Here is an 18,995-nt window from a genome sequence, read left to right as displayed (position 1 = left end):
TACCATGTATCTGTATTCTTTCTCCTTTCTCCTGTCACTGTGGATGAGGTGACCTACTCACAACCGAGGTCAAATCTGCCACTCAGGGTCTGCCCCAAATGTCATGTTCTCTCACCTTCTTTAACACTTTGCTATCCTGCAATCAGGCTCCCTTCTCCTGCATCATAAGTTCTCTCTTCCTACAGAATTATCATCATTTGCAAATCAACATGCTCTAGTATGTCTAATTTTTTAAAAACCTCTCACTTGGTCACACATCTCCCTCCAGCTGCCGTCCCACTACTTTATTCTTTTCCACAAGACTCTTGGTTACATCTATGTATTCCCGCTGCTGCTGCTGCTGATTCCGCTTTAGCCATTCTACACATAAGCAGTTTCAGTTGGCTTTGGTCTCCCCTGTGCCCTGGAACTGCTCTTGTCTAGATCACCAGTGATCACTATTGCCCAATTCCATGGTTATTCTTTATCTTACTCGACTTTTGAGGAACACTTAATATACTCGAAACACTCAGTCATTTTCACACTCCTATTTTTCATCTACCTTGCTGGCTTTTTCTTCTTAGCTGCCTTAACTGGCTCCTCCTCTGCCTGATTTTTACATTCTAGAGTTTGCCTTAGGTTGGTTCTCAAAGCATGGCCCTGTATCAGCACCATCAGCACCATCTGGAAACCTGTTACAGCTACCAATTCTCAGCCTCACAACTGGTCACATTAGTTAACTTAGGAATCACCCTTGATGCCTCTTAGTTCTCACCCTCATGTCCAATCGACCAGCAAGCCCTGTTGTCTCTACCTCCAGGATATATTTCCAATTAATTTGCTTCTCACCATCTCCACCTCGAGCTCCTTAGTCCAGGTCTCTGTCCATACTCACACGTATCTTCTGTTGCTTCCTCCCTGCTTCCACCTTCCCCACTTCTCCTTTCCCTCGCCATGAGCTATTGGCCACACATCTACCAGAGGGATCTTTTTCAAATATAAATTAGTCAGGTAACGACCCCGCTGCTCAAAACCTTCCAGTGGTGTTTGACTACAACTCCACTTAGAATAAAACTCAAAGTTCCCTATGCAGCATCACGGGATCTCACTGCTGTCCCTCTCTCTGACCTCACCTTCTACTTGTTCTGATGCCCATTTTCTTCCAGTTCCATGCCTTATTTTCTGTTTCTTCTCTCCTCAGGGCCTTCATATTTGCTGTTCCCACTACCTGGAATATTCCTTCCCCCCAGTCTTTGAATGGCTGCCTCCTTCTTGTCCTTCTTGTCTCAGTTCAAATGTCCCTTCACAGAGGGGCCTTCAAACCCCCTAGTGGAGTGCTGTCTCTCTCCCCGAGACACTCTCCATACATTATATTGTTACATTATGTGACACCATTTATTATAATCTGAATTTGATGTGTTTACTTATTTATTGTCTAGGTTTGCCCATAGCATGTTCAGCTGCATATGTCTTTGGCTTCTTAATTGCTGTATTTCCATGCCTAGAACAATGCCTGGCAGTGAGTAAATCACACCCTAAATGAATAAACCTTATAAGAGAGATAAGATTAAATCAGGAAGGCAAAAGGCCTGTACAAGGTAAATCCCTAATTCACCCGTAAATGTGGCAAGATGCTCCCTCTATAAGAGGTAACTAAGATTCCCAGATTCCCAGCAGATTCCCAGCTCACTTTCAATATGGAACATGCCCACAGGAATCAGCAGATTCCCAGCTCACTTTCAATATGGAACATGCCCACAGGAATCAAGGGGTGCAAATGTATCTACACAATTTAAATTACTGTTTTTCTTTCTTTCTTTCTTTTTTTACCACCCATATTTGGTTGAATTAACTGCTGTGAAATCAGTGTAATGTGACTCCACGGGAACTAGATATTATTCTGTAGTATTCCACACTTCAGTTTCTGCTACCCCAATAAGTCGATGTGCTGTGCAAGACAGAGACTACATCTTACGTTTCTCTTCTAGCACCTGCAGAACAAGGAAGTAATAGGTAAATCTAAGTCCAACTACCAAATCACTGGCTGCTCAAACAAAGCTACCAGGTTCCTGAGTTTCAGTAAACCACACAAGCTCTTAGAACCATGAGGGATAAAATAGAATAATAAATGAATCAAAATAAAATAAAATGAAGAAATAAAATAACAAATCTTAAAAAAAATTTTGTCATCTCTTTCCTTCAATGTGGGACTTGTAGTCATTCTCAAAATATTTTTTGAGATACTTTGCTGTGCTAAGAAGCCTTACAAAGTCCCATAGGTTCAGGATCCATGACCCTCTAGAATTTTTTCTGTAACCGCCAACCATGCCCTCAGTCCCCAGGGCCATCTCCCATACTCCAAAAAGAAATGATGTTCAGTATTGAGAAACAATGAGATAAAGCAAATGACTGCCATACCTTTGATAGATGCTGTTAAATTTTCAGTTTGTTTCTGGCTAGCAGACTCCTTGGTATTCACAAAGTTCTCCGATTTTGGAAGACTAAGCGTATCTGAGGATTCCTGTTCTGCAACTTTATTTTTCTGGGAATCTTAAAAAGAAAACCAGAACAAATATTTTAAAATGATATTCTGGACAATGATACAATGACTACTAATGTTTGTATTACAATGAACGAGGGGCCTTCCCCCCACCGTCTTTAGAAAGACTAAATGGAAGAAAGCCATTAAGAGGCTGGGATTACCATTATATGACAAATGTTTGCCATTAACAAACAGGACAGTATCTGTAAAACTCAAACTCCCAAGGAGCTAGCTGGTTCTTTCCGGGCCTTATGACCACATAGTAGTTGTTACCTTGTTGGCTTATGAAACAGGGACCAGGTAATTTGGCCTACTTTTACTTGGCAAGAGTAACTAAAAGGTGATATTTTTTAAAAAGTTTCCACTCTTAAATAGCTCTTTATTAAAATGCACTCTAAGAAATCAGTGCAAAATGAAACAAATTTTAAATAAATATATCAAGCACTGGGGATGCAAACACATTTCAACTTGTGTGTACACCAACCCTGGTTAAATGGTGGTGGCTGCCCGGAGGACTGTGTTGAAGAAACTGTGGCCTCGCCCCCTTTCAAGGGGAGAGTAGGTTTGATTGGTTAGTGTCTTCTGCCCAGGGTGCAGGTGGCAGCACAAGCACCATCAGACTTCATCCCTGATTTAGCCCCATCACATCTACAAGTCATTGTTCCAGCCTTAATCTTTGCTTTGCAAACTCTGTGGTAATTGGCTGTGCTCATTCCAGGCAGCTGAATTTGTGGTATTGTACAGTAGAAAATCCCTCTATCTGGGCATTTTAACCACCCAGTTTATTAAAGAGAAGCACTAAATTTTATGTCATCCCTAAATTCTTCAACATGCATCTCCTGAAATGAAGACATTCCCCTACACATCCACAACAGCATCACCAAACCCGAAAAAAGTTACAGTAATCCAACAATGCCCTCTCATATAGAGTCCCTAAATCAAACTCATGTAATTCATCCAAATATTTTTGATAGCTGTTTTTTCCTCAATCCAGCAACCAAAATGTATCTATCACAAGTAGTTTTTATGCCTCTTTTGTCTTTTTTATTATAGAACAATCACCTCATGTTTAAAAAAATTTTTTAATGACATTTACTTTTTTTTTTAACATCTTGATTGGAGTATAATTGCTTTACGTTGTTGTGTTAGTTTCTGCTGTATAACAAAGTGAATCAGCTATACGTATACATATATCCCCATAACCCCTCCCTCTTGTGTCTCCCTCCCACCCTCCCTATCCCACCCCTCTAGATGGTCACAAAGCACTGAGCTGATACCCCTGTGGTATGCAGCTGCTTCCCACTAGCTATCTATTTTACATTTGGGAGTGTATATATGCCAATGGTACTCTCTTACTTTGTCCCAGCTTATACTTCCCTCTCCCCGTGGGTACATCTCTGGGCTTTCTATCCTGTTCCATTGATCTATATTTTTGTTTTTGTGCCAGTACCATACTGTCTTGATTACTGTAGCTTTGTAGTATAGTCTGAAGTCAGGGAGTCTGATTCCTCCAGCTCCATTTTTCTTTCTCAAGATTGCATTGGCTATTCAGGGTCTTTTGTGTTTCCATACAAATTGTGAAATTTTTTGTTCTAGTTCTGTGAAAAATGCCAGTGGTAGTTTGATAGGGATTGAATTGAATCTGTAGATTGCTTTGGGTAGTAGAGTCATTTTCACAATGTTGATTCTTCCAATCCAAGAACATGGTATATCTCTCCATCTGTTTGTATCATCTTTAATTTCTTTCATCAGTGTCTTATAGTTTTCTGCATACAGGTCTTTTGTCTCTTTAGGTAGGTTTATTCCTAGGTATTTTATTCTTTTTGTTGCAATGGTAAATGGGAGTCTTTCCTTAATTTCTCTTTCAGATTTTCCATCATTAGTGTATAGGAATGCCAGAGATTTCTGTGCATTGATTTTGTATCCTGCTACTTTACCAAATTCATTGATTAGCTCTAGTAGTTTTCTGGTAGCATCTTTAGGATTCTGTCATCTGCAAACAGTGACAGTTTTACTTCTTCTTTTCTGATTTGGATTCCTTTTATTTCTTTTTTATCTCTGATTGCTGTGGCTAAAACTTCCAAAACTATGTTGAATAATGGTGGTGAGAGTGGGCAACACTTGTCTTGTTCCTGATCTTAGAAGAAAGTGTATCCTGTTGGTTTTGGATGGAATGTCCTATAAATATCAATTAAGCCCATCTGGTCTAATGTCTCATATAAAACTTGTGTTTCCTTATTTATTTTCATTTTGGATGATCTGTCCAGTGGTGAAAGTGGGGTGTTAAAAGTCCCCTACTATTATTGTGTTACTCTCGATTTCCCCTTTTACGGCTGTTAGCATTTGTCTTATGAATTAAGGTGCTCCTATGTTGGATGCATAAATATTTACAATTTTTATATCTTCTCCTTGGATTGATCCCTTGATCATTGTGTAGTTTCCTTCTTTGTCTCTTGTAATGGTCTTTATTTTAAAATCTGTTTTGTCCGATATGAGAAATGCTACTCCAGCTTTCTTTTGATTTCCATTTGCAAGGAATATCTTTTTCCAACCCCTCACTTTCAGTCTGTATGTGTCCCTAGGTCTGAAGTGGGTCTCTTGTAGACAGCATATATATATGGGTCTTGTTTTTGTATCCATTCAGCCATTCTGTGCCTTTTGGTTAGAGCATTTTATCCATTTGCATTTGAGGAAATTATCGATATGTATGTTCCGATTACCATTTTCTTAATTGTTTGGGGTTTGTTATTGTAAGTCTTTTCCTTCTCTTGTGTTTCCTGCCTAGAGAAGTTCCTTTAGTGTCTGTTGTAAAGCTGGTTTGGTGGTGCTGAATTCTCTTAGCGTTTGCTGGTCTGTAAAGATTTTAATTTCTCCATTGAATCTGAATGAGATCCTTGCTGGGTAGAGTAATCTTGGTTGTAGGTTTTTCCCTTTCATCACTTTAAATAAGTCCTGCCACTCCTTTCTGGCTTGCAGAGTTTTTGCTGAAAGGTCAGCTGTTACCCTTATGGGGATTCACTTGTATGTTATTTGTTGCTTTTGCCTTGCTGCTTTTAATATTTTCCTTTATATTTAATTTTTGATAGTTTGATTAACATGAGTCTTGGCGTGTTTCTCCTTGGACTTATCCTGTATGGGTCTCTCTGCACTTCCTGGACTTGACTATTTCCTTTCCCATATGAGGGAAGTATTCAACTGTAATCTCTTCAGATATTTTCTCAGTCCCTTTCTTTTTCTTCTCTTCTTCTTCTGGGACCCCTATAATTCGAATGTTGGTGCGTTTAATGTTGCCCCAGAGGTCTCTGAGACTGTCCTCAATTCTTTTCATTCTTTTTTCTTTATTCTGCTCTGCAGCAGTTATTTCCACTATTTTATCTTCCAGGTCACTTATCCGTTCTTCTGCCTCAGTTATTCTGCTATTGCTTCCTTCTAGAGTATTTTCAATTTCATTTATTGTGTTGTTAATCATTGTTTGTTTGCTCTTTAGTTCTTCTAGGTCCTTGTTAAACATTTCTTGTATTTTCTCCATTCTATTTCCAAGATTTTGGATCATCTTTACTATCATTACTCTGAATTCTTTTTCAGGTAGACTGCCTATTTCCTCTTCATTTGTTTGGTCTGGTGGGTTTTTACCTTTCTCCCTCATCTGCTGCACATTTCTGTGTCTTCTCATTTTGCTTTACTTACTGTGTTTGGGGTCTCCTTTTAACAGGCTGCAGGTTCATAGTTCCCGTTGTTTTTGGTGTCTGCCCCCAGTGGGTAAGGTTGGTTCAGTGGTTGTGTAGGCTTATTGGTGGAGGGGACTGGTGCCTGTGTTCTGGTGGGTGAGGCTGGATCTTTTCTTTCTGGTGGGCGGGACCGAGTCCTGTGGTGTGTTGTGGGGTGTCTGTGACCTTATTATGATTTTAGACAGCCTCTCTGATAATGGGTGGGGTTGTGTTCCTGTCTTGCTAGTTGTTTGGCATGGGGTGTCCAGCACTGGAGCTTGCTGGTGTTTGAGCGGAGCTGGGTCTTAGCGTTGAGACGGAGATCTCTGAGAGCTCTCGCCAATTGATATTATGTGGGGCCAGGAGGTCTCTGGTGGTCCAGTGTCCTGAACTCGGCTCTCCCACCTCAGAGGCTCAGGCCTGACACCCGGCCAGAGCACCAAGAGCCTGTCAGCCATATGGAATTATCAAGATAGTGGTCACTGGCAAGTGAAACCACAAGAGGAGAGGCCCGTGCTGTGCCTGGTTCTGCTGAGCACTTTTCAGACATCAGCTCATTCTGGCAACAGGGCGACTGGGTCAGCGAGGCAGGATGGTGTCCGTGAGGTGGGCAGCACTCAGCAGATGGCGAGGCCTGAGGCTCCCTGTCGAAGCCCTTGGGAAAGGCCAACGGGGGCCAGGACTCCGGCCTCCTGCGGCTGCAGCCTCTTTAGTGTCTCCTTCCCGGCGTCAAGTTGCTCTCACTCCTGCTTTGGTGGCCGTGCCTTTACCCTGAGGTTCTTCATGCGGTAAGCGCTCCCTGAGGTGATGCGTGAAAAGCATGGGCCTCACTGAAGCGAGAGAAACGGGGATGGAGCCATGGGGCCAATGACATTGACTTTTTGGAAGAGCCCGGGTCAGTTGTCTTATTAAATGTCTACATTCTGGTTTGTCTGATTGTTTCCTTTTGATTAAATTCAGGTTAAGGATTTTTGGTGAGAATTCTACACAGGTTCTAGGAACAATATTCATATTGCATTAAATGAGAAAACATCTAATGCTAGGTTGTCTCACATATGGTAGAAGTTTGATCACTTGGTTAAGGTGGAAAATGCCATCTCCCTCCATTGTGAAGGCATATTTTCCTCCTCATAATTAGCAGGTAATACGTGAGGTGATACTTGGAGACCATGTAAACGTACTGTTCTCCAACAACCTTTCATTACTCCCTTGATTTTTAAATTAGTCAGGTCTTCTTAATGCTTTTAGGTAAATTTTAAGCATACAGGATGAAAACTAAATTTTATTTACATTTTAGTTTCCTCATATAACTCAGCCAAATCTATAATATATAAGTCACACTGTGTTATGTCATTAGCTGTTACTGAGACAAAAAGTGGTAGGAACTAGTTATGTTCTACATTAACAGGAATAAGAGCTACATGAACATATTACCTGGAGGAAGATTGGATGTATTTTGAACAGCTGTTTTGCTTGCATCCTTGTCTTTCTTGGTAAAAGAAGGCAAGTTTTTGGAAAGGGTGTCCAGATAATTAAACTTAAAGGAAAAATCAAAGATTTATTTTAGACTTACACACAGCTGAAAGGCAAGTGCTACAAGCATGATAAGTTGGTAAGCAGTGATAAAAGCATATTTTTTAAGGCCCTGAAAAGGAAGTTTGCAAATTACAAGTTGTTCAAGAAACTGATTAACTCAATTCTGGATTTTGTTAATTAGTCATAATTTCCCATAATTTCTTGTCAGGCAGCCTCTGGTTAATAATAACATCTGGAATTTTCATTGAAGCACAGGGAGTTCTGAACACATGAAAATCCTCCCTTTGCTTGAGAGTTTCAAGGTTTCATAGGAAAGGAGAGCCATGTTCTCCTTCCATGGGCTTCCAAGAACTCACAATCTCTCAGTGTTGCCTCAGCAGCTGATGGGTGAGGACATTTCAATAGAATAAAAACTTCAAAATGGGATTTATCGGAGGATAATCATCAATAGGGAGAATTCAACCCAAAAAGAGCTTAAAATAGATGGGAGAACATAATTAATAGTGATAATGCAAGGCAGGGAGGTAGAGCTGTAGGAATACACTGGCAAAGAATTTCCCTCTCACATGCTGGTGAGGACATGATTTGAAGAGCATGGGTTAGTCAATTGGGTTGATGCTTGAAGCAGGAAAGAAACATCAGGATAGGTAGGTTACATTAAAAGCACAGGCATTGTATCAACTTCTATGAAGACTCATTCAATTTTTGTTAATTACATTCAATTACCTGAGACTGATATAACTTGCTTAGTTCAGATTTGTAGTACGGAGATATTGCTTTGTTCCTAATTTCCTTTAGATAGTTTTGTGTTTTTTCAATTTCCTTCCTGGTGGATATTTCCATAACGATGCAAAAGAAGACACAGAACATTAACGAAAAAGTGTTATTTGCTTTTGTTTCAGCTCTAAATCCCACAGAAAATGGGGATCACTAACAAAACTGGTAAGAATTAACTCGGGCATTTTTTTGTCAACTTGTTTCAGTTCATCTTCTGCTTCTTCTAGAATCGGTCACATTTCTGACCTCAGAAATTAGACTTTCATGTGAGACAGGAAATAATGATACCAGCTGGTAGTCTGGTTTTACACTTGATCTCAAAAGGCTACAAACCACATGGATGACCTTTTTGCATGTCTTTCCGTTTCTCTGAGGTTTAATTGACAGCTAGATTCTACTGATTTCCGAAATTTCAGTAGCAGTGGTAACACTGAAACCTGGGGAATGAATGGCTTATGAATAATGCAATTAATGATCACAAAGTAAAATAAAAACAATCATAATCTTGCTAGCTGACTTTCCATATTAGAAAATGTACTGGGGAGGCAATAGTCCAGCTAAAAACTACACTTCCCAGCCTTCCCTCTATATACGGATAGCCAGTAAGATGTAAACTGAAGTCACTGGGTAAGACTTCAGAAAGCTTTTAAAGAGGGCTAACTCAGCTGGAAGGCTTTCCCTTTGTCCTTGCTTCATCTCTTTTCCTACTTCCTAAAATATGAATGAAATGGCTGTAGCTGCAGCAGTCATTTTGCAACTATGAAGCAAACTTGAGGATGGAAATCATGTGCTAAGAAGGATGGAACAGAAGAAAGGAAGGAATCTTAGTTCCTGATGATGATGTGGCACTGCCTGCCATGGACTGCCCACTTCGGACTTCTTTTACATTAGGAAAAACAAACTTCTTTCTTGTAAAACACTGATTTGGGGGTTGTCCATTAAATGCAGCCAAACCTAACCCTATCTGAAAAAATTTTCATTTTTAAGTGCTTATTGCATGCCAGGAAAACTTTGCAAAGTACTTTGCATTTAATCTTACAATAACTCTATGAGTTACTATTATTATTCCCATTTTATTCATCAAAAATTCAAGGCATAGAGAAGTAAGTAGTAAGAAGTAAAGTCTGAATTAAAATCCAGGTTGCCTGCACCAAAGCCCATGATCTTGAGAAGTGCTTATGCAAGTCAGCTGTTAGTGAACTGACAGAGATCTTAGATACTAGGTGGTCTAATCATCCTCATTTTATAGATAAGCAAACTGAATTCCTGAAGTAAATTTTACTGAAGTAAAACAACCAGCTGGAATCATACAGTCTGCCAATAATCAAATTGGAGCTGATTCTAGGTCTGCTGGCTCTAAGAACAGTGCTCTTTCTCTTATACTAGATGGCCTCTCTGGAAATACTGGCTGAATGAAAATCGTCTTATTTAAACACCTTGAATTTCTCATTAAAATATCTCTACTGCCTCACTGGATTCGTTCATCAATCTATGGCAGTCTGGCTACTGCCTATCAATCTATTAAAATTGTTCTCACAAAAGAAATCAATAAACCTTCCAACCGATAAGCACAAATTCCTCTCTTCATTCTCCTTTCTGATTCTTCCATGGCATCTGACATTTGTTGACTACCTTCTATTTCCTTGAAACTTTCTCCTTCCTTAACCCTCCTCCCCTGTCCATTTTCCATGTTGCCAGCTCTTCTCTTTCTAGGACATACATCTAATTATGTGTTTCACTTTCTTCTTCAAAAACTTTTGTTGGCTTGCCATTCCTACCTATGGGGTAAAATTCGAAACTGTTAATGTTTCAAAAATTTTTTTAAATGTGAATGGATAACACATGCAAATGTACATAATTCAAAAAGGAGAAAAGAGTACATAATGAAAAGGAAGTCCATCTTGCACTATCCCCTAACCTCCCAGTTTCCTTCTCCACAAGCACTCACTGTCACCAGGCTCTTGGATATCCTTTCAGGGATATTCTACAGGACAGTATATACTTCTAGTTTGACCTTGTATAGAGGGGTGGCCCATGAGACCTAAGGTCTTATCTCACTACTTCTCCAACACATTCCACAAGGTAGCCCAGACGTTTTTATTAAGAAGTGTATTCATCCTGGGAGTCATTCTGGAGAGGAGCCATGCAAATGTGTACAGTGGTACCATATGTACTACTATACACTCAATAAATATATCTGGCTTCCTTTCTTTAGGGCAAGAGGGCTGGGGTTGGAATCCTCAGCTAGGATTGAAAGGAAACCAGAGCACATAATGCTTAGAGCACATTCCTCGTGTGCATTATAAGAATCCTTGCATGTTTACAACTATGCTCTGCATTAAGTTCTAGAATATTTATTAGTATATTAGAATTACCAAAGCACAGAGAATACCTGAGAGTTCCCTTGCTTATGAGAGAGAGAGGATCTACCTAATGGTCAAATGGTAATGGTCAAATGGGCTTCCTCAAAAGATAATAAGGTCACTGCCCAAAAGATGACTGCTGGGCAGAAATGTAGCAGAATTTAAAGAACATCGGGGAGCCTGGATGGTAGGACTTTGCAACCCCCCCAATTCTAAAATTCTATGACTCCACCAAACTGGGTCTTTCACATGCTTATTTTATGTATAGTTCAGGGTAGAATTACCTCTTTTGAGCTAACTTTTCTTTCCAACGCTTTGTTGTTTCTGTGTGCCTGTGTAAAACGAAAGGAAAAAAAATATGATGAAAAAGGGCAATGTTCTCAGCCTACAGATAATAAAAGAAAACCCACCCTTGTATGATAAATTGTTAACAGCATGGAAGATGAAAGGCTAATTCCTTGATGTAGTCACGCACTGTATGACACCCGCGCCTCTCCATTTCCTCATCATTTCCTTAGTACTGATTGGAACACATTATTGATCAGCTTACCTCCGTTTCTTTTCAGAGAAATCTGTCTCAACGGTTTCTGGTGGACATTCTGTAGTATTAGCCAAAGACTGCTTGAATACATCAGTTAGGTGGGCTGCAACTTTAAAAACAGATGCATTTAACTTTTATCCTCACTTCTTGACAGCCCAACACACAATCAGTACCCAATTACTCATTTGAGATGTTTTCTAAGAGCCTATATTGAGTCTATCAAGTGATTACTAGAATTTCCATGACCAAGCTATAATATAACAGGAAACCAGGTATCTCTATGAAATACCCTTTTAGAGAACACACATCTTATAGTCAAAATGTAAAATGTAAGTGACACCTCATTTGTCCCACATCACTGGGGGCGTCAGTGTTCTACCTAACTGAATTTCTTCACATCTGAAGCACCAAAGCTCAAAAAAATTAAACACTTGGGCTTCCCTGGTGGCGCAGTGGTTGAGAGTCCGCCTGCCCATGCAGGGGACACGGGTTCGTGCCCCGGTCTGGGAAGATCCCACATGCCGCGGAGCGGCTGGGCCCGTGAGCCATGGCCGCTGAGCCTGCGCATCCGGAGCCTATGTTCCGCAACGGGAGAGGCCACAACAGTGAGAGGCCTGCGTACCGCAAAAAAAAAAAAAAATTAAACACTTTATTGAAATTGTTTTTCTAAAACAATATCTAAAGATATAAACCTAAGAATATGAATATAATACAACAGTTATTTGATAATTTGGGCAGTGGTTCTCAGAGGTTATTCCAGAGAACATGGTCTTGGAGGGATGTTAACAGGAGATTAAAAAAGAAAGAAGGCTCCGTGTTTCATGGTTATATGAGTTTGGGAAACACTGATTTTTACAAGGTTAAATATGTTTCATTACTGTAGAGCTTTTCTGGACCCTTAACTAGTTCATGTACTTTGTGGCTGTCTAAGAAAATAAGGCAATATGCAGCAGTATGCAAACTTACGTTAGCATAGAACTCACTTTTTTTTTCTGGAGCTGTCCCGTAGACTAGTGTTTTAGGAAGTACTTTGGGGAGCATTGACTTAGGATCACCACTATTAATGTGTCAGGGGCAGCTGTAAACATGCAAGACTCTGATTCCTGCATCTGTTTGTCTGTTTGAACAATACATTTAATTTGTCCTTCACTATTGGGCAGCCTGTGCATTTACCTTACAGTGATTGTTCCCTCACACCAGAGGTTAAAAATTCAAATGCTACAATGTAGGGTCACCAGATAAAGTATAGGGCATCTAGTTAAATTTGAATTTCAGAGGAACAACAAAAAATCTTTAGTATAAGTATGCTCCATGTTATTTTGGGACATCCTTATAACAAAAAAATTTATTGTTTGTCTGAAATTCATATTTAACTTGGCCTTCTGTATTTTTATTTGCTAAATCTGGCAACCGTAACATAAGAGGCCACCCAGGTAAAAGAGTGACAACAGAGTGTAAGGACAGGAGACACTGTGGCTGTGATGGATTCTTTTGTTCATGGCAGTTCTAAAGGGGCAGCTGATAATCATCTTCAGCTACATGTCACTGTGTGGTAATGGGACATTTCAAGATAAGGAAAATTCAGATACAGAAACAACAAAAGCAACTGTGCAAGACAACACTGTGGGGGACACACAAAACACATCTGTGGGCTGAATGGAGCCCGTGGCTGCCACTTTCTGACTTTTGTCATATGACCAAAATAGAAAAGAAAACCCCAAACCACAAAAATTCTCCACTGCTTGTCTTCTGTGAACTATGAAACCATATAACCAAGTTTGTTGGGGCTGTATGTTTCCCCACATAAATAAGCTTTCCAAGAGTAGACTGATTGGGCCACATATAGTGCAAAACAGTGCAAGATTTTGGTGATACCTGTGTAGTTGCTCCAAAGTTCTGTGTGTGCGTGTGTGTGTGTGTGTGTGTGTGTGTGTGTGTGTGTGTGTATTGGGAGTAGAGTGTTGGTTGGTTGACTGTTTCCTTCCTGTATATTTGCTATGTTCTAAATGCAAGTTGAGGCTAACTTAAAAGCCAAATGTCAACTTTTATCATTCAACATGTGATAGTTAAAGATAAATTAGAGGCAATCATGGTTTGAAGGATCTCACAATTTAGGCAGGAAAAAAATATATTAAAAAAATCATTACAATACAACATGGCCAATATGACAACAGAAATATGTACATGGTACTTTGCTATCAGATGAGAGAATAACTGAGAAGTGTATTTAAGATTGTTCCTTTGCAATCTGTAACTATTTTGCACAAAAATATTAAATGTAATTACCTTCAGTATCACGACTTTCTGTAGTTTTCTCCATTTTAGGGAAAGCCTGAAATGAAGATAGAGTTCCTTAATGATGATGATTATATTACATACAAAATTTACTTTGTTTAGAAGGATTCCTTATGTGATCAAATTGATCTTTTATGGAACTTACTATAAAATGAATTAGTTTTTTAATGCCAATACAAAAAGTGACATGATTTTTTTTAGTCATTTCTTTCACTTAGCAAATTTCTAAAAATGGAAATCATTTTAAGTGTAGAAGTTGATTTTTCTTCCTTCTTCCTATTTCATTCATTAATTCATAAGACATTTCAATGAATGTCAGTTTCTCTGAAGACAATAAAAACTTTTATTTAAGAGCCTTCAGAATTATTATGATTTAAGGAAGAGCCTAAAAAGCTTTTGGAAAATTCGATATATATAAGGGATCAGAGTTCCACAGAAATAAGAAATTATAAAGAGGGAGAAAATGCTTCATAGAAGTGGCAGAAACAGCTATTATTTACAATATTTTGTCTCAAAGCATTTAATATTGAAACAATAGTAAAACCACTAGAGTAAAAAACATTTCTTTCTCACCATAACTAGCTTGAGGAGATCTGCAGCCTTGGCTTTCTCCTCCTCAGTTCTGGAATCTTTAACTCTCATTTCCTGTAGCTCATCTTCTTTCTTTAGAATATGGTTTATATAATCCTAAATCAGTAGAATAAAAGAGATCAATAAAATGCAGAAATATGGTAGAGAGAGACACAGAATAGCCAACATCAGCTTGAAATATTACAAAAAGGTTAAGAATATGTAAGTTCACAAGGCTTAACAACCAGTTACTGGTCAAGCAATCTGGAAAGGCTTTTCCTTAATACGTTAATAAACAAAGACCTGAAAAGTCCAAAAGCAAAGCTTTAAGAGCCACAGGACATTAGAATTGTCTGAGGACCTCAGAGAGGCCCAGCTTCTCATTCAGTGCTCCAGTGTCTTCATCAATAAAATGGACAAAGTTGGGTTAGATGATTTCTAGAGTCCTTTCCAGGTATGGCCTTTATGATGAGATCTATGAATGTAAGTTACTCAGTTCATGCCTTTGCTTCCAAGAGAAATATACTTTACCTTTTGCATAAATATTTGATCTGTTTTCACAGATAACGGTCCCCTGCTGTATGCCAGGTATTGGGTATATAACCATAAACAAAACACATATGATACCTGTTCTGAGAGAGCTGACACACTTGACAGTGAGATGTTATAGATATGCTTATACAGTTAACTATATATGTACAAATTCTTAGACTATTTCCCAAAACCAATAATCCTTTTCTTCCTCTGACAAGTATCAAGTTAATATGCAGTTCTACCTTTTTCCAGAGGTTACTAGATCAGTTTTCCATATACTGAGAGGGGAGGAGGACGACATTGCAATCACATATAAAAGTTACCTATCTTCTCAATGTCTTTGGGGCCTCAATACTTCCTATACCTTATGGGAACCATTAAGCATTTTCTGCCTTTTCCACCTCCTACCCTCTAGAAGATTGACATTTATGTGTTGCATTAGATAAATATTGGCAGAATTACATAATTTCAGGTTCCTCAGGAAACCAAGAAGAATGATTGCTCTGTTCCTGATTCTTTTGGGTCAGGTTACCAGAATTCCATTACCTTCAGGGAAATCTGCAGTTTCAATTTCACCTCATTCTTTATGACCTCGTGCTGGATGAACTGGCGTATCTGTAGCACACTGGGGCTCTTCCGTATAGGGGCTGGGGTGCTCATTAACTGTTTGGACCCAACGTCGAGGCCCTTCCAAATCTGAGTGCCAAATGGAGGTCCTGGAGTTTTTTTCTGTTAACGAAACAAAGCAAAACAACCACCAAACAAATGAGAATATTTTACCGTTAGAATTGTTTTTTCCACCGAGTACTTATTATGTAGACACTCTATGCTAGGAACCACTCGTTAGGGAATACCACAGTGAAAAAATGTATCCCTGTTCTCAAAAAGGTTTGCAAATATGAGGGAAATTGGGAACAGAACTGGGCAAGTTTTCCTCTTTAAATATGTTACCAAGAATAAGGATATTTAAAAATCCTGTTGCCTGATGTCCCACTGGATAGCATTTAGGGGAATGCTAAGCCATGCTGTTGCCATGGTGAGGCAGCAGCAGCCTCGGTTATGCCAAATGCATGCAACTATTCCTTAAAATCCACAGGGAGCCTAAGACACTTGGAATTAACAATCTTTAACTTTTTGGTTCCATGTTCATTTTGACCTGGAGAGATCCTTTGAGAGAGAAATCATCCCATAGACCTGGGAGGTCTTTGAGCTCATTCTAGATTAAGCATGCCACTAGAATCTTCCTGGGATCTCTTGGGCAGAAACATGTGCCTTGAGTAGATTAACATCTCTATCTTCTCCTTGTAATTGATTTTCAGGAGTGGTGTGCTTTGATGTGTTTCATTTTAAATTGCTCTTCAATTTCATTCCTTTTTACAGCTGAGTAATATTCCATTGTATATATGTGCCACATCTCTTTATCCATTCATCTGTTGATGGACATTTAGGTTGCTTCCATGTCCTGGCTATTGAAAATAGAGCTGCAATGAACATTGTGGTACATGTATCTTTTTGAATTATGGTTTTCTCAGGGTATATGCCCAGTAGTGGGATTGCTGGGTCATATGGTAGTTCTATTTTTAGTTTTTTAAGGAACCTCCACACTGTTCTCCATAGTGGCTGTATCAATTTACATTCTCACCAACAGGGCAGGAGGGTTGGGTTCCCTTTTCTCCACTCACTCTCTAGCATTTATGAAAAAAATAAAATAAAATAAAATAAATTGCTCTTCAGTGCCAAATGCCTCGTCAGTGATAGCTACTCAGAGGCTTGCCTGGGTGGCCACTCCACTGGGCATAGAAGGTCATAGATATAGGAGCTGTGTGGAGGAAGAGAATGAACTTCCTTCATTAATCTCAGGTGTGGTATATTATTTCTCACAGTGCAGTATTTTCAACTTGGAGATAGTTTTAGTAAACCATTTGGTGTGGTCTTTTCATTTTTCAGATAAGGAGTTAAGACATGCAGTGTGACTTTTCCCAAATCCCACATTAATAATTGATAGAGCCAAGACTAGAATTCAGATCATCTTCATTCACCATGTTGCTTATAGGCACCAAACTGAAATATGGGGTCCTGTGGGCAAGCACAGGTCACTACTCACACCCTGCTGGGAGCCTGTGCAACACACCAGGGCCAACTAACCCGGGAGAACACACAGCACGCCTCAGGCTGTTGCAATGTCACGCCAGCCTCTGTTGCCGCAAGCACTCCCGGCATCTCAATTGTGACTACCGTACTCTTCGCTCTCCCTGGCCTGAGTGAGCAAGAGAGCCCTAATCAGCTGCTGCTTTAACCGCCTACTCTCTGGCCAGGGAACAGATAACTGAGGGCAGCCTACATGCAGAGGTGGGGCCAAAACCAAAGCTGAACCCCAGGAGCTGTGCGAACAAAGAAGAGAAAGGGAAAGCTCTCTGTGCAGCCTCAGGAGCAGCAGACTAAATCCCTGCAATCAACTGGGTAAACCCTGCAATTGTGGAATACCTGAATAGACAACGAGTCCTCCCAAAATTGAGGTGGTGGACTTTGGGGGAAACTGTGGACTTGGGTTTGCTTTCTGTGTTTGATTTGTTTTTGGATTTATGTTTATCTTAGTTTAGTTTTTAGTATTTGTTTTCATTTGTGGGTTTGTTTATTGGTTTAGTTGACCTCTTACTTTTTTGTTTCTCTTTTTGTGAGTGTGTGTGAGTGTTTCTTTGTGTGATTTTGTCTGTTTAGTTTTGCTTTTACCATTTGTCTTGGGGTTCTGTCTGTTCGTATTTATTTTTCTTTTTGCAAGTGTGTTTGTGTATGTTTCTTTGTGTGATTTTGTCTGCTTAGTTTTGCTGTTACCATTTCTTTTGGCATTCTGTTTGCTCTTTTTTTTTTTTTTCTCTTCCTTTTCTTCCATGCCATGTGGCTGTCAGGGTCTTCGTGCTCCAGCTGGGTGTCGGGCCTGAGCCTCTGAGGTGGGAGAGCTGAGTCCAGGATGTTAGACCACCAGAGACCTCCCGATCCCATATAATATTAATTGGTGAGAGCTCTCCCAAAGATCTCCATCTCAACACCAAGACCCAGCTGCACCCAGCAGCCAGCAAGCTCCAGTGCTGAACACCCCATGACAAACAACTAACAAGACAGGAACACAATCCCACCCATTAGCAGAGAGGCTGCTTAAAGTCATACTAAGTTCACAGACACTCCAAAACACACCACCGGATGCAGCAATGTCCACCAGAGGGGCAAGCTCCAGCCCCAACCACCAGAACACAGGCAACGGTCCCCCGCACCAGGAAGCCTACATAACCCACTGAACCAACCTCACCCACTAGGGGCAGACACCAGAAATAAAGGAACTAGGAACCTGCAGCCTGAGAAAAGGAGGCCCCAAACACACTAAGTTAAACAAAATGAGAAGACAGAGAACTATGCACCAGAAAAGGAACAAGGTAAAACCCACCAGAACAAACAAATGAAGAGGAAATAGGCAGTCTACCTGAAAAAGAATTCAGAGTAATGATAGTAAAGATGATCCAAAATCTCAGAAATACAATGGAGAAAATACAAGAAATGTTTAACAATGACCTAGAGGAGCTAAAGAGCAAACAAACAATGATGAACAACACAATAAACGAAATTAAAAATACACTAGAAGGAATCAATAGCAGAATAACTGAGGCAGAAGAACGGATAAGTGACCTGGAAGATAGAATGGTGGAAATAACTGCCACAGAGCAGAATAAAGAGAAAAGAATGAAAAGAATTGGGAACAGACTCAGAGACCTCTGGGACAGCATTAAACGCACCAACATTCAAATTATAGGGGTCCCAGAAGAAGAAGAGAAGAAAAAGAAAGGGACTGAGAAAATATCTGAAGAGATTATAGGTGAAAACTTCCCTCATATGGGAAAGGAAACAGTCAATCAAGTGCAGGAAGTGCAGAGACTCGCATACTGGATAAATCCAAGGAGAAACATGCCAAGACACATATAATCAAACTGTCAAAAATTAAATATAAAGAAAAAATATTAAAAGCAGCAAGGGAAAAACAACAAATAACATACAAGGGAATCCCCATAAGGTTAACAGCTGACCTTTCAGCAAAAACTCTGCAAGCCAGAAGGGAGTGGCAGGACATATTTAAAGTGATGAAAGGGAAAAACCTACAACCA

At 39.7% G+C, this 18,995-nt stretch overlaps 1 protein-coding gene across 1 annotated transcript in view; it reads right to left on the bottom strand.

Annotated features, from left to right (window-relative positions):
- SPAG17 (sperm associated antigen 17) overlaps window positions 1-18,995 on the bottom strand; it is a 219,517-nt gene that overhangs the window by 20,902 nt on the left and 179,620 nt on the right. Inside the window, exons 36-43 of the mRNA XM_030869317.2 lie at window positions 15,391-15,573; window positions 14,314-14,427; window positions 13,732-13,777; window positions 11,455-11,554; window positions 11,189-11,236; window positions 8,491-8,590; window positions 7,663-7,765; window positions 2,398-2,529 (exon numbers count right to left, since the gene is read on the bottom strand). Coding sequence (XP_030725177.2) covers window positions 2,398-2,529; window positions 7,663-7,765; window positions 8,491-8,590; window positions 11,189-11,236; window positions 11,455-11,554; window positions 13,732-13,777; window positions 14,314-14,427; window positions 15,391-15,573 — 826 coding nt within the window. The remainder of the gene's footprint in view (window positions 1-2,397; window positions 2,530-7,662; window positions 7,766-8,490; window positions 8,591-11,188; window positions 11,237-11,454; window positions 11,555-13,731; window positions 13,778-14,313; window positions 14,428-15,390; window positions 15,574-18,995) is intronic.

This window comes from Globicephala melas, chromosome 1 (genome assembly GCF_963455315.2).
Source record: "Globicephala melas chromosome 1, mGloMel1.2, whole genome shotgun sequence".
Lineage (NCBI taxonomy): Eukaryota > Metazoa > Chordata > Mammalia > Artiodactyla > Delphinidae > Globicephala > Globicephala melas.
The sequence above is the reverse complement of the archived record's forward strand: the minus strand, read 5'-3'. Positions and strand labels throughout refer to the sequence as shown.